The 15,663-nt window shown below is 52.6% G+C and overlaps 1 protein-coding gene across 1 annotated transcript; it reads right to left on the reverse strand.

Moving 5' to 3' along the window:
- Positions 1-1,786: 1,786 nt before the first annotated feature.
- MFNG (MFNG O-fucosylpeptide 3-beta-N-acetylglucosaminyltransferase) lies at positions 1,787-11,907 on the reverse strand. Its single transcript, XM_065630897.1, has 8 exons — positions 11,569-11,907; positions 6,260-6,308; positions 5,677-5,779; positions 5,430-5,583; positions 4,875-4,960; positions 3,348-3,513; positions 2,713-2,798; positions 1,787-1,865 (listed from the first exon to the last, which is right to left on the reverse strand). The coding sequence occupies exons 1-8, from the start codon at positions 11,905-11,907 to the stop codon at positions 1,802-1,804; spliced, it is 1,047 nt and encodes a 348-aa protein (XP_065486969.1). The 3' UTR covers positions 1,787-1,801.
- Between the last annotated feature and the right edge of the window lie 3,756 nt (positions 11,908-15,663).

Genomic DNA, 15,663 nt, shown 5'->3' on the forward strand with positions numbered 1-15,663 from the left:
GCCGTGTGGTTCCCAGGTTTGCATAGCTGATTTGCCAAGTGCTTTGCACCACTGAAGGAACCGTCATTGGCATCAGGGGTGAGCTCAGGATGCCCTGCTCAGGGTGAATTTCCAGTTCAAAGGCACGTGGTGCAAGGGAAGAAAGCAGGGCTCTCTGCTGCTTCACAAGCTGGTTAAATGCCAGTAAGAACAACCGGGCTGGAAAACAGTTCTACAGGCTCCTGCTCTCTGCTTCTCCGGGAATTAAAGTGCTCATTCATGTCTAGATCCCCCTTTGCAAAGGTAGAAGGTCTTTCTGACACCTTTCCTTTAAACCTCATATCTGCTGGGGCTTGGGGGGGTGGCAGGAGGTGACAGGGTGGCCAGTTTCCAAAATGGTAGAGGCGCAGTGATAGTTGCCCTTGGCTCTTCCAGCCCACTAGCAGCAGGCTTAGTCACATCAGCAGCATCAAAGCCGAGCAGCTCTGCAGAAAAAGGGCATTTGTCCTTTCATCTGTGGATTATGGGAATCTTTCACAGATCCCAGCAGTGTGTTTTGAAAGGCTTTTTAAAGAGAAATACCTGTGTGTTGCACCACCTGCCATTTAAAACAGTCTCTTTGCCTTCCAGGTTCCCTGCAATGCTCTCCCCAAGCCATTTAACCATGCGTACAAGGACCAAATGGTGTCAAAGTTCATTCTCCAGCCAGCAGAATTGCCTAGTTTTAATGCCAGGCTCTGTATGGAGGAAAGGACTCTCTGCAAACATGCCAGGAAGCTTGTAACCTACTTGGGCCTTGTCCTTCCCCGTGTTGCGCTCAGGGAGGAAAGAAATGCAGAGATAAAAAGCTATTTGCCTTGCTGTTTCCATTCCTTCATGACTTAATTTTTTTTTGTCAGAGAAGGGCACAGAGAAGATTATAAAGCTGTAACCTCTAATCTGCTCCTGAGTGTTCCTTCTCCACTTCTTCCTTTCTCCTCTCTTTCAGCCAGTCCTAATCCTTTATGTCTCCTCTCTCACAGGTAGGAGTCGGAGTCTAATCTCAGACGACAGGTTGGTAATTAAAGCAAGAGATTATCCTGACCCCATATCAAGAAGGTAAAAAGAGAGGAATAATGCAGGGCCGTACATGATCAAGCCTCCAATGTTCGGTGCGGAACCATCCTCACCTCAGCTTCTCCCTCTGGCTCCCCCACCCTACACGCTCTCCTTTGTCCCCACAGAGAGGGCGGTTCTGATTCTTTGTAAATCCTGCCCATCTCCACTCTTCTGGGCAAGGACTACACTTTTCCAGCACTCATTCAGCACAGAAATGGTCACATTTTCCATTTTTATAGGCCTTGACGAAGCAGAGATGCAGCCAAGAGGCTGTGGCTGGGAAGAATGAGTGGTGGGGAAAGCACAGGCAGATATGGAGGAAGAAGGCCTGCTCAGGGGGGCTGGAGCCACAACACGCTATCAGCCATCCTCAGCTGGGCAATGGTTACCCATACCCAGGGCCTTTCTAGTACAGCAAGATGAATCCACAGCAAGGAGCAGCAGCAGCAGGTCCTCATCTCTACCCAGATGCCCAGAAGTTACCACCCAGTTCTTGATCTACTCAGGAAGGTATACTGTTCCCATCCATGTGTCCAGCCCATGTTATCCACCTTTGGCACAGATCTTGTCTCTTGTCCTGTGTCATCGCTGTTCAGTGAGGACCAAAAAAGCCATCACACAGCCCCAAGACCACAGAGAAAAGGGGAAGTGGGGAGCACTGAGCTTCTTCAGTGTCTCATGCACAAGATGAATGGATGTCACCAGGACGCACCGTAGCTGAGGCTCAGGCAACAGCCTGTAGGCACCAGGAGGTGTCAGGATAGAGATGGCAGTGGAGTGATCGAAACCTGCAGGGGAGAGAGCGAAGGAAGGTCAGGTGACAGTTTTTACACCAGCGCACACATGGAGAACGGAAGACCTCTCTCTCGTGTTCCATCCCACATCAGGCACCCACCGTGCACTACAGAGCTCCAGGACTGGTTGGTCAACTCAAGATGTCTTTTCTCAGCAGAGCTAAGCAGCCTTGGACACCTGAATCCAGCTCTGCCCATGTAGCCCAAGCCCCCGGCTACCCCTGATCCAAGGCAGGGAGATGGGCACAGCACCAGCCCCCACTACATAGTTGTGTTGATGCTCTTTTCGTTGCCCAGCTGCTTCCCACCCTTGCTATCTCCAGCCAGGAGTTTCCTACGTATGCTCTGCAAATAACAACTTTAGGTTTATCCACTCAAAGCAGAGAAAGCAAATCAAAGAACACTTTTGTCTGCAGTCAGCCTGAAGTGAAGCTTTTTTCTTTTTTCCCTTCAGTTTTCTCGGCAAAACAAAAAATGAAAAAGCAAGCAGAATTTCCTTTCCTGAGTTTAAAAGAACAATTCTCTTCCTGTCCCAGAGGAAAAGGCTACCTTGTTCAGCCTCAAAATGTGAAATAAACGGCAATATTTTTGGCCCAGGAATTCTCCAAATAAAACGTTTTGATACTCCTTTTCTTCCCACTTATCCAAAAAGGTTTGCAGAGTTTGTATGTGTTCACAAAGAGCTTAATGCTGGTGTGTTCCTCACGCAATAAGCCATGTGACTGCAAGGTTTCTGTCCCTCACTCTAGACCTCCTGCACCCCATTTAGCTGCCTCCTCCTCCCAGCCTGTTGTCTGAGGGCTCACACCCCAGCAACATCCAGAGCACTCATGCCCCATACCTTGAGGGATCCTCTTTGGGTGAGAAGGGGCCTCTGAGTTCAATAACATTGAGCTTGTTCTCAAAGACACCGTAGCTGAGGGTGACCTGCAAAGACGGGTGGTGAGAAAGGAGCAGGGAGGATGAGGTGAGTTCAGGAGCAAGGCACTTGCTTTGGGCAACAGAAGTTCTCATTCTGGTTCTTTCTCTTCTGGCTTGGCCTCTGCCTTCCACATCTCTCCTGTCTTCCTTCCCATGATGGTCCACCATGCTAGTCCTTTGCCTCTCCAAGCCCCCTACACCCCTTGTTATCTCCTCACACAAGGCAGACATGGTGCCATGACAAAGCCCATTCCCCAGTCAATCATCATTTCTGTTTGTCCTTGTGCCACATTGCCCCAAGGATGCCCCCAATCCTCACATCACTCCCCACCCATGCTCCCCACCACTGACCCCAGGTGCACTGTGACTGGCATCTGTGCTGCAGGCAACATCTGTGCCTTATTTCAAAGAAGCATTTGTCAGAAAAGCCTCCCCAAAAGAGCAAACAATTGACTCAACCCACATTGGTACCACCAATGGAGCAATGTCCTTGTGAGCTCCCCTCCACTTCTCCTTCCTCACACACCTCCCTCTTGCTCCATTTCCCCTCCTCACCTGCTGAGTGAGCCGGGAGGCGGGGATGAGCTGCAGGTTCTCCAGGTGGGAGTGGAAGAGTGAGTTGGGCAGCAGCTGCCCCCCAACTTTGCACTCAATGATGTAACCCACGGTGCAGTCGTCCGGCAGGCGGATGAGCTCTGAAGTGCTCACAAAGTTCTTGCCACTGGAAGAGAGTAGGGCCACATGGGTTAGAAGAAGGGTAGGGGGGATATAGGCATCCACTTGGATGGGAGATAAATGAAGGACTTAACTGAAGACCAGAGTAAATCTTGGAACTAGGTGAGAAATCCCTGAGTTCCATCTGCAAAGATTTGGGAATTTGTTTGCTCTTTGACTGCTCCCAGCCATGCTGTCCCATGAGTTGCGTGGTGCTGTCCCTGATACGTATCCAGCTCCTCAGTGAGTAGATGCCAAGAGCTGGCAGACTTTGCTGAGTCACTTTTTCACCTGTTAGGTGAGCTGCACTGAGCCCCTGAGGTGTCAGACAAGCCAGCTCAAGAGAAAGAGTGAGACAACATGGCCAGGACCAGGAGCAAGAAGAAACAGGACAGTCTCTTGTAGCTTGAATAAGCCATCCCTGGCTCCACTGTGATGTAACACCACACGCTTGGCCATCCTTCAATGACAGGCTAACCCAAATTTTAAGGCTCCTGTAACCGGAAGCAGCCATACAGCATGAATCATGGTCTACTGTAACACCCCTCAGATAGTTCAAATGTGTTTTAAGCATTTTAACAAAGTTAACAAAGTAGGGGCAGACTTTGTGCCAGGTTAGGTGTTATCTATCCATGCCAGCTTCATTTTATACTAGATCATACTCCTATCTGGGTCTACCATAAAATATATATCATGGGCTTCAGCTAAACCAGCCACCTGGCGTGGATCAGACCTGTCTTTCTGGGTATGCACAGATCTGGTTAGGGCTGGTACAGCCATCGCCTGTCGGTGTATGTGCACATAGCCTGTGATATAACCTAGGACATCCTGGAAAACATCATCTTGCTGTAGGCTGGGCTAACACTAGACCTCAGGGACTACCTCTGCTCTCCACACACCAAGCTGAGGAAATCACAGTGGCCACTGTAAGAAGATGAAGATGGTTTGGGGTGGGGGAATGGGAAAATAGCTCAGGAGGGAGGTACAGGAGGTTGGAAAGAGGCAGACTGAGTGGAGAAGAGACAGGCAGACAGGAAAAGCACTTGGGAAAAGAGTCAGAGGAAGCTGAAAAGGATGGGAATGAGTGTGGCGGAATAACGAAGAGCTGAGAGGAGCTGGGGAGAGGGGACTGTATCATCCTATGATCATGTTTGCTGACACGCCTGCTCTTGCCTCTTTTTAATCAAGTTGCACACCCACCCGCTACATCGTTCCTCCAGTTCCATGTGCTTGCAGATATGTAGCATGTGGCACTGAACCCTTGCAACCACCACATACACAAATCCAGATCTGACATTGCCAGGAATTAATGTGTGTCTTTGTTTCTCATCCCCAAAGGCTCCCATACCCACCAGCTGCACAGCTCACCTGGCCCACGGCACCATCTTCCTTGCCAGATTGCGGCTGATGCAGAACCCAGCCCCTCCCGTGGCAAACCAGAAGCGCACAGATTTCTGGAGAGAAACAGCAGAGAAAATCAATGGCAGGAGCTCAGACAATAACGTACTCCCTGAGATGGGAATGCTGGAAACCTAGCTTTGATGCCAGGATAAACACAGCCCTATTGTTACCCCAGAACCCCAACTGCTGCCCAGAAGAAGGACTTGCCAGCAGTACAGCATGGATTTTGACCTCCTCATAGCTGAAGCAGCCAAGTTTCTGCTGGCAGCAGCAGGTGGGCTGCCCAAAGCAGGCTTGTCTCCTTGGCAGACAGGTACCCAAAGGCACAACAGCAACGTGTGACCCTCCCTAGGTAGATCAGATTGAGTCAACTCCTACAACCATGTTCAGACAAGACCAGCGAGTTTTCAGCTGTTGCCTCTTGCTCTTTGGACCCGTCTGTCATTGGGTTACATCTACAGCCAATGAGCCAGAGCACTAAAACCAACCCATTGGCCCCACCACCACCACCACCGGCTGTACCGTCTGGTTGTTTGGCAGCGTTTCGGAGGCCCGGATGGGTCTGTTCAGGCTGGGTTTCCCCAGGTAAACATCCCACGTCGCAGAGTAGGAGGACAAGAGCTTCAGGAGGGCCCGAGGGTTCAGGTAGTTGTCGTCATCCAAATGGCAAAACCAGCTGTGGGGGAGACGGGAACAAAGACACAAGAGGTTTGTGGTAAGGAGGATGCCCCTTGCTCTCAGAGGTCTCCCCACGGCAGCCCTGCCTCACCTCTGGCCGCTGGCCAGGAAGGCATCAAACTCAGTGGCCATCTTGCAGGAGAGGGCCGGGTGGCTGTGCTCGGCCGAGCAGTTGGTGAAGATTGCGTGGTCACCTGCCGGGAGAGAGAAGGTTGTTGTTCATGGCTGGTCCACTTTGCGCAGTCATGGGGAGGACTTCTGGGTGGGAAGGAAGGGGTTTGTTCACAGCCAGCTTCCTCACAGACCCCCAAACAGGCATCCAAGCCCATGGTGACACGAGCTCCACCCTTCCCCCCACCAGGAGATGAAGCCTGGAGAAAGCCAAGCATCTTGGCCAAGACTAAGCCGCCTGCCAACCGCACTTCCATCTGCCCACTGCCAGCCAGGGTGCAGGAGCTGAAGGGATCTCTCTTGGGCTGCTTGTGCCATGTGGCTTCTTCTCACAGATACTTTAGGGCAGGCAGCACCCTGCCTTGAGTCGGCTGCGTGCCCTGGGTTAAGCCAACTAAAACAAATCATCACCTGGGGGTTTCATGGGTGCCAGACTCCCTCCCAAGGCCATGACAATTCAGAAGGTGGGAAGGGGAAGGTGGTGTTATAGGACAGCTCGTTACCCATTCTCCTTTTCAGGGCATCATCTTCTTCATCAGTGAAGACATAGGTCTGGGGAAATGAGGACAGGAGGTTACTCTCAGGGCTGGAGCTGGCGCTGCCCCTGGCCACCCACCCCTTCCTCCCCACAGCTGGACTCGCTTGCTGTGGTCACCCCACTCCATCCCCTGGTGCTGTGCCCATCTCCCAGGCACCAGATGGGCAGAGGGATGGCCGCGCTCCCCCTTCCTGCACGCGCCATCATCAATACTCATGTGGCTTCATTTCTTCCCCCCGCTGCCTTGGGAACAGGCAGAAGGGGACCCGCGACACCAAGTGAGGGGCTGAAAGAGCCCTGTCTTAGGTGTCGGTGTTAGAAAAATGAAAGCACTGTGGTTGAATGACGCTTGGGTTAAAAGGAGAACATCTGTTTGTGTGTTAAGTGTGCACAGCCCCCTGCTGCTTTCCATCTCCTCCTCCTTTTCCTCCACCCCCAGGCCTCTCTAATCCCCCTCGATGCCATTATGTGGCACAGCTCCTCCTCTTCAGGGCCAGGCGGGGATCAGGGCTGGTGGAGAAAAGCTTTCCTCAGGCAGAAAATGAGCTTTCATGAAATCAAAAGGAGTCACGAGCCATAAACAGTCTCTCCACCAGCTGCCACAGGCTGGTTAAACACAGCACCTGGGCAGGGACAAAGGGGACGAGGCAGGCAGACAACAGCTCTGGGAGCCGTCACTGCTCCCAAAGGCTTTGATGGGGAGACGAGAGTCTCCTACCAAGCATTGAGGCTGGGAGACATGCCTCTATCAGGAGAATGTGGCAAGAGAAATGTTCTGCACAGGAAAGGAAAGCGATGAAGGACCCCCAGAGACCACCTGGCTTGAGCAGACACAGCAGAATGGTTTCATGGTCTCAAATGTACGTGCTACAGAGACCTGGTGAATTAGCCTCCAACAGCTGAACTGCAGCACCGTGCTATGCACACATTCCTACTCCACCCCACAGGTAAAGTCTCTTAGTTAAAATCAATTTCAAGGTGATCACGGGACAAGAAGCAATTAGCTAAGTCTTGGGTAAAGCAGTCACTATGGGTCAGGGGACCACATCACAACCTTCAGGCAAGGCAGGGATTGTCAGTGGCACGGGATTTCCCTCGCTAGCATGTCAGAGCCAGAAATTTCCACTATGACAAATATTTCTTCTTCAGAAAAATGTTCTGAAACCGTTGAAACTTTCTGACATTAAAAAAAAAATCAGAAACATTGTTGCTGGAAATGACTTGCTTACAGGTATAAAACCAGCTAATAAACATCATATCGGATTGGCTTGAAAAGGGAATCTGTATATTTTCCCAGATTTTCCACTTGTGAAAATATTCCAAGGTTCCCATTATCCTCTTGATGCAAGGTGGGAAATGCTTTTTTGCAGACACCAGACATGCATTTGTGGAAACCAAGGGATGAAGGAGCATTGTCACCACAGGGAAAACCAGAACCTCCAAAAGAACTGGAAAAAGGGGCTACGAGTGTAGGAGCTTCGCCAATCTAATTTCTCTGGCTCTCCCAAGCTCTGATCCATGGTACACCTGGCTGCAGTACTCCAGAGATGCTGGGGTGCATGTGTCCTGGCCCTGTCCTGAAGGAGATCACGACAGCACAGGCAGCTGCCTGCATCATCTCTCCATCCTGCGTTCCTCCTAGAGCAGGAAATCTGGAACAGCAGCTCCTGCTGGAATCCGAGTGACTGCTGCCATCTGTCCCTCAGCAAAGCCACCCATGATGGCTGGGATGAGAGAGAGAGGAGGGCCCCTGATAAAACCTGACTGGAGAGCATTTGGACCACTACAGAGATCTTTCTCAAGGAGACACCAGCTGCTGTTGTCCATACTAATGGAGCCTGGAAGAAATTCAGAAGGTCTCTCTGGCCACGTCAGAACTACTGTCCCCATTGGGGATATGCAAGCAGAGGAACACCCAGTGTCACTTGTGTCGCTGCACGCAAACAGGGTGGACAGAAGGAGCCTCCTCACTACATCCACCCTCCTGTTCTCCACCAGACCATCTATGGGGCCACGCAGGATCTCCTGTCATGGCGCCTCAGTGCTGGCCCGGCTCCCACCCACCCTGAGAGCAGCCCAGGGTGACTGTCACTGCTGCTGCAGGGCTCGATCCGAGCTTGAGGAGGGATGCAGCACAGAAAGCATCCCTCTGTTCTAGAGCGGAGAAGATGGCTGGATAGGAAAAGGGCATCTGGTGGATGGCAGGGCCAGCAGCGATATGGAGACACTGGTGTCCAACAGCTTTGGCCGGTGGTTCTCCATGAACGTAAGTGTCCAAGCGATGGATAAACACTAGGCTTCGAGGCCCACTCACCCCAGATCAGCAAAGTAGCCTAACAAGGCAAAATTAGGAAAAGGGGATAAAGATGTGGAATCTGACAAGCTATGACCACATTCATCTCCCAGGTTCCCAGGGTATCCCTCCTCCAGGAAGAAAAAGCCTCCAAAATTGGTTATGGGCTATTGGTGTGGTTGGGCAGGAAGCTGTTCCTCCACTCAGAGAGGAGATTCAAAATCTGTGGTATGTTCACAACACTGAGAAATGTGAAAGCCAGCTCACAATGGGTCATTTAAAGGTTTCACTTCAATCGGTTGGATGTTTGGTTTTCTGAAAGGAGGGGAGGTGGTAGAATTAGTTTACACTACCAAAAAAAATTTCAAACCAGAAACCTAGCCTTATCTCTATCAAAACTAGTGGGGCCAAGAATGTCAGCCACACCAAGATGCTGTTCGGCCTGAACAGTCATCAAAATTGACACTTCTGTTTAGATGAAGCCCTTTCTGAGGAAAAGACCTTTCACTGAAATGACTTCCACATCAAACCCCAGTGCAAAGTTTGTCATGGATGAGTTCTCAAGAAGCAGAGCAAGGTCCAACTTTCAGTGAAGGGCATCCACCCCACACTTCCCCAGCTCCCACCAGCTGCATATCTTCTGTTTAAACAGTGCAGTTTCAGGGAAAATCTCTCTCTCTTGTTGTCTACCCTGACAGAGTCCAACACACAGGACTTTTAATTTGGCTCCTGTACAGTCTCTCCTAGCCATAAAAACCACAGCTGTTCCTGCCTTCTGTTACAGTCACCTAAGTCTGGCCTTTCAGGTCTGGGTTGCTTCCTCTGGGAGGATACCATGCAGGTGATCAGCTCTGAAACCAGGCTTGGCATCAACAGCACAGCCAGATGCTAAAATTTCCCTGCTGAACATGTAGAGGAGGACCCACTGAATTGGTCTCCAGCCATGAGTAAGCTGGAGATGGCAAAACAGTGGGTGAGCCCTAGGAGGAGGCAGTCTGCAGGGCCTCCGAGACCTGGATCTCTCCAGGACTGGCTCTTAAAGCCTATGTGTCTCCATAAAGACTCAATAATAGGAGGTCTGATGCTGTATCCCTGGCTCCACAACAATTAAATGTCCTTTGCAAATTGGAAGTTCTCTGGTTTTTTGCTAAGCTAGGTTTCTACATTGTCAACTTTTCAAAACCAACCCTTTCCCTTACCTCCAAAAAACCCCTCCAGCAGCAGTATAATTTAAAAAAAAAAAAAAAGGGATTTGACTTTCATGTACTTCTCTTTGCCTCCCTTCCCACCCCCACTCCCCTGCCCTCAAGGCCATTTAGTAAAAAAAAGTGGAAGAAAAACATGGAAAATTGAGGAGGGGGGAGAAAACCACTGAGCTTGCAACAAAAATTGATATCAATGAAAAAACACTGTGTAAAAATGACTGATGCTCCTGCTCTACCCTTCCTTCCTATTCTGCTGCTCAGTCTGTGAAAATTTCCTAGCGGCTGGCAGCAGCATGGAAAATTCAACAACTCTTTCCAGGTTTGGACATTGTTTGCCTGCCAAACAGAGAGGGTCAGAGGAAGCTGGGGAGCTGGTATCTAATTCCTGTCATTAGCGGAACGGCCAGGTGCCTGTTTGTCAAATGCACGAGGAGGGAAAGGTGAGCTGCTCCTTAAAAACCTGCTCCAAAGGCCCCAGTCACAACATCTTAATGCCAAGTGCAGCCACGCGGTTGGGTTTTGGTTCTCCAAAGAGCTGCTGGGCTGAGGTCAGGCAGAGAGGAGAAGTGCATCTGGAGGAAGAAGCTGGGCATCTCGGATGCCGGGAGGGACGCACAGGCAGGAGAGGAAGCGTGCTCAAAATAGGACACGGCTTCCTGTGACGACCGCAGCAGACCAGACAGTTGCGGTACCATCAAGTGGAAAACCACCCTTACCCAGAAAACCCTGCATTGCTTCAAGCGCTCTCCTACTCAATTCCTCCGCCCCCGTCTGCCTTCCTTGCTGAGGCCTGAATTTGTCTTCTAGGCACCCATCATACATGGGAAGAGGCAAAAAAAAAAACCTCTTTGGGGCAGCCGCAGGATTTCTTCTTTCTTGAGGAGCAGCTCAGCGAGGGAGGTAGAGAAGTACCTGGGCTCTGGGGAGTACTTCTGCCCACCAGTAAGCCAGTCTGCACAGCACCACCAACGTGGTGCCCCACACCAGTTCCTCTAACAGGAAGGAAACTCTCCAAACTCTGCTTTAGCAAAGGGTGAAAACATCAGACCCCGAGCTAAAAAAAAAGTATTTAAAACATCAAATATAGACCCACATCACTTTAAGATTGTCAACATAAGGGCATCTGCCTAAGAAAGCAAGGCATGGATTGTGCTGATGTGCTGGGGAACAAACAGGGCTGCAAACACCCCTCCTGCACCCCTGTCCTCCAGCCTTGCTCTCCTGCCTGCTGCGCCACGTCACCCTGCGGTGAAGGGTGCCCAGCACAACACAGGCATCCCCGTGGAGGGCCGCTCAGCTCGAAACCTAGCAAAGTCACAGCACTGGGAGGTAGAAAACCATCATTTCATACAGACCCAGGACGCTCTGTGCTCTTAGTCTGGTGTGGCCTGGGCAGCCTGCAGCCCCCTGGGTTACTGGTTAAAATAATGAAATTAAGTTCCCTCCACCTTAGGCTAAAAGAGTCAGTCTTAGGTTAGGGGCAGGTGACGCCTGCTAAGAGCACTTGTCCTCCCAGCCTTCATGGGAAGAGCCCACACAAGCTCTTCATCCTGTCTGCCAGCCTTTCCCATGAAGTAGCTACCAGTGAAACATTCTGCTGGGTAGCATCCCCCTTTCAACATGAACAGAAGTGAGAATTAGAGAAAATGAGGCAAAGTACTGTGTGGGACTGCAGTGCCCAGCATCCCCATCCTTTGGCTTTATCTCTCCCTGCTGACATCCCGTCCTTGCCCCATTACCAAATACCCTTTCTCTAGTCCAAACCCACACACTCACCTGCTCTCTGGCCCGGGATATCCACGTGTCCAGGAGCAGCTCCATCCTGCTCTGGTGGAATCTCTTGGTTGTCTTCACTGCTATGAAAATGTCCCCAAGACTCAAGCTTCCCTCAGTCCTGTATCCCTCCGGAGGATGGACTTGCAGGTCCTTCTGCCCCCTGCCACCACCTCCCTCTGGGCTCGTTTTGCTCCGTTGCTCTGGCTTCTCTGACATCCCCTCCCTGAGCCCTGAGTACCGAGCTGTTTCCTGAGCCCCGCGATGCCGCATGGAGAAAAGAGCCGCGCTGACGAGGAAGACCGCTGCTCCAGAGAGACCACGGATGAGCCGACGGCCCATGGCTCCCAAATCGTTCCCGCCGCAGCCAGAATCCTATGGAGCAAGGACAATCTCTGCCTTTATCACCACGTGAAGCTGTTCCACTCTTCTCGAAGCCTCCAAAGGGGCAGGACCAGCAGAGAGCGAGGTCAGAATGGGATGTGGCCAAGGAATAGTGTGGTTGAAGACCAGAAAGCCAAAGAGAAAGCAGCCCTGGAGGGCATCGGTGAAGCGTGAGGCAATTTTCACAGACCAAGAGGGCTGGATGACCCAGTGTGGCAGCGACCTGTGATGGGAAAATATTCTGAGGTGACCGGCAGGTGGCTGGCACAGCCCGCCAGGAGGAAAGCGAGCATCCCCACTCCCAGCGGAGAGGCTGAGGGTCCCAGGCTGGGGGTCGAGGGCGTGGCAAAGGAGATCAGAGTCACTGGTGGGGACTCTGGACCCGAGGCATTGGTTCCCCAGAAGACACCAGCCCACACGTCCAAGCCAGGGGCTGCAGGGCGGACGCGAGCGGCGGGCACAGGGCTGAGGGGAAGGGTCCGGGTGCCATGTGTGCGGCGGGGCTGCCCCTCCGGCACCTGCTCGCTCCGTGCTGCTCGTTGTCGCTCCCGCCAGCCCCGGCCCCGGTCCCGCCTCCGGGCACGGGGCGGGGCGCCAGCCCCGGGGGAGGAAGAGGATGGAGAGGGGGGAGCCCGGGGTCTGACGGTGGGTTTGCCTCACCAGGACACGGCCAGGCTGGGACATCTCTGAGGTGGCAAATAGCTGATCTGGGAGGACATACCTGTTGCTTGACTGCTTTTCTGGCTCCCCTGTGACAGCCCAGCCTGATCTCTGCAGCCCTGTGCTCCTGCGGGAGGAGGGGACCGTGGCACTGATGCAGGCTCCTTCCAACTCAGAACTTTCTACAATTCTATGATTCTACAAAGTTCTATATTCTTGGGAAGAACGATGTTTCCCCAGGAATTCCCCCCGCCCCAGGCTTTCCCTGTGGGCACTGCTCCAAATTACTGCCTTTAACCCCACTTTACCTCCCCAAAGCAGGACAGTGTGTCCCTTGCTGCCCCCACCCCCCCACCCATATGCCCCAGAGTCTCAGACCGGGGCCTGACCCCCACTTCTGACACCCATCTCTCCAAACCACCACCCAGACTCTCTCACTCTTGAAGGTCCCTTTCCCTCTGCCTCCAGCCACTGTTTCCCCGCTGCTCCATCTCACATCCCCACCGAGGATGCCCAAGGACAATCTGCTGCCCAGGTGGCTGCAGAGCCAGGGACACCCACAGGAGCAGGTATGCCAGCATCAGAGAGTGTGGGGGAGGGCCTGCCGCCTCCCTTTCAATGTCCATGGCTCAGCATCACCAGTGAGTTTATATCCCACCCAGGTCCTTCCCCCTGCAGCAGGGCTGAGCTCAGCAACTTGTTCCTTGTGGCACTTGTGCTGTCCAGGATGACGCTTCCTTTCCGCCTTCCCTGGGCAAGGAAGAAAAGGGAGGTCCTCTGTCCTCACCCAGAAAGTCCCACAAGCAAAGAAGGAAACTGGCCCCTCCAGCTCCTTCCCACCTCCCCACCATCGGGCATGGCTGTGCATCTCCTCTGTGCCACCTTAAGTCCAGCCCTCCGGATCCCAACAAGGCCAGCAAAGCCAGGAGGGCAGCCTGGGACCACGACAGAGCATGCTGAGGGTAGCTGAGCAAGTCCTGCACGGAGAAGGCTTTCCCCAGGGACAGGGATATCAGAGACCCTCAAAAGGCATGAGAGCCCCTCCCAAGGCAAAGATCACTGCAGGTGGGAAATCTGAGGGTCAGCACCACAGATTGCTGCATGCTGTTGCTGGTTCAGTTGGATAGGAGGTGGGTGACCACGAAGGTCCACTTCACGCTACCTCTGGGCCACTTTACAGAGCAGCCGGGGGGTACAGAGAGGCAACCAGCCCAAGAGGCGGATGATACCTGCACCCCCACCCCAGCTTCCCTGTGCAGCGATGCAGCAAGTGTGGGGACAGCAGGACGGTAGTGCTCTACATAAGCTGCTGAAATCAGAGCAACTCCTCAGGGAGCTGCAAGCTGTGGGCATCCAGTCTCAGCATCCCAAAAAAATAAAAATAAAATGTAATAAGACAGAGACCTGGGGGAAGTGTGGGGGGGAGGGGGACATGGCTCCATGTGGCAAAGGGCCCCTCCATGCACGTCACATCACAGGACCTTAGAAAAGGAGGTCAGGGCAGGGATCGAGGTTCTTCTGTTCCACACACCCAATGTGTGTCTGGACCCAGGCACTTTCCAGGCACACAGGGAAGACCTCCCTGCAGGGTTAAAACTGTGTGCTCATGCACATACCTTCACCTCAGTCAGGTCCCTGGCTACAATTTTTATCTTTTTTAAGGAAGAAACCACTTAATCCACTTTTCTTCCCTTGTCCCATGTATTTCTCCAAGTCTCCTAGCCTTCCTCTGAAGCAAGAACATCTCCAGAGCATCTTCCATATCCCTTTTCCAGAGTCCCTGCAGGTTTTATTTTTGGAACCCTTTGAACAGCAATACTTTCTTACACTGATTTGGGGCAGAGGGGAGTCATTCACCTCCAGGCCTTACATTACTGCAGGGATGTGAAGCTGGTATGACTGATCCACTGCCTCTGTGGTAAATACTGGGATTGCTCCTGTGGCTAGCCACTGCTCCTGAACCAGAAATTAACCTGAGTGCTTCAGGCACACACCAGCAGCCCCAGGCAGCTGTAAATGCAGCTTCAATGGCTACCAGGCATCCTGCAGCATTTCCCAGCCCTGGCCCGGGAGATTGTCTACGAGAAAAAGGGGGACACGGGCAGAAGATCCTTAGTGGTGTCTCCAGAAAACAAACAAATATGATTCAAAGCTACCACGTACAGAGTGTGGTGCTGGGCACCAGAACATGTCAGACCCAACCATGTACAAACCAGAACATCCCTGATACCAGAGGTGAGCACAGCCCACTTCTTGTGCTGAGATACCTCCTTCTGCTGGGGTACCAGGGGTAGGGGGAGCATCTAGTGCTCAGTCCTTCCCTGGGGCAGGCTGGCTGACCCATCATCGGGGGATGCATGGGACAGAGACCCCAGGCTGCTGCAGCTCTGCTGGGGCAGGGGCAGCATGGAAAGGGCTGGTGACTTCCCACAGGGACACAAATGCTGACTTGCTGATCCTCTCCCTGGAGGGAGAAATCTTGCTCTGGGTGACTCGTTACAGGGGCTTGCACAAGGCTGTTACAGCTGGTAATTGGTGCCCATGGCTGCTAATTGCATTCTGCCTGTTACCTAACCCGTGACTCATTCCTCCGAGCAGGCAGCCACCCCCCCAGAGGTACAAAAGAAGGTGGGCTGAGGTGTGTAGGGCAGTGAGGGGGTCATTTATGTTTGCCTTGGAGCTCTCTGCCCTGCTTCTCACCCGTGTCCAGAACAAGTTGAAGCTGGACTTTGAAAGCCTCAGGGGAGACAAGGATAAAGAGAGGGCCTGGAAGAAGCCTGGGAGCTGGCAAGGCAGTGCTGCCTGCTGCTGTGAGAGCTGGGTACTGACAACCTTCCCCCTTAACCTTCCTTTGCCCCCCTTTCCCTCCTGCTGACAACACTGGTGGCCTAGGGAGGTGCTGGGGGATGTTTATTTAGGGAGGAAAAGCAAGCACCAAGCTGGGATCACAGTCTTGCTACTCAAAATAGGGGGTGCTCGCTCTTACCCACCCTCAGCCTAGGTCATAAGGTCAGGGATGGTTCCCAATGCCAGCTGGGGCAGGAGGAGCTGTCA

Source organism: Caloenas nicobarica, chromosome 1 (genome assembly GCF_036013445.1).
Source record: "Caloenas nicobarica isolate bCalNic1 chromosome 1, bCalNic1.hap1, whole genome shotgun sequence".
NCBI lineage: Eukaryota > Metazoa > Chordata > Aves > Columbiformes > Columbidae > Caloenas > Caloenas nicobarica.

Coding starts and splice junctions, on each gene's coding strand:
- MFNG (XM_065630897.1), bottom strand. CDS start 11,907: ATGGGCCGTCGGCTCATCCGTGGTCTCTCTGGAGCAGCGGTCTTCCTC. Junction 5,780..6,259: donor TGCCCTGAAAAGGAGAATGG/GTAACGAGCTGT, acceptor CTCTCCCGGCAG/GTGACCACGCAATCTTCACC. Junction 4,961..5,429: donor CGCTGCCAAACAACCAGACG/GTACAGCCGGTG, acceptor GTTTCTCTCCAG/AAATCTGTGCGCTTCTGGTT.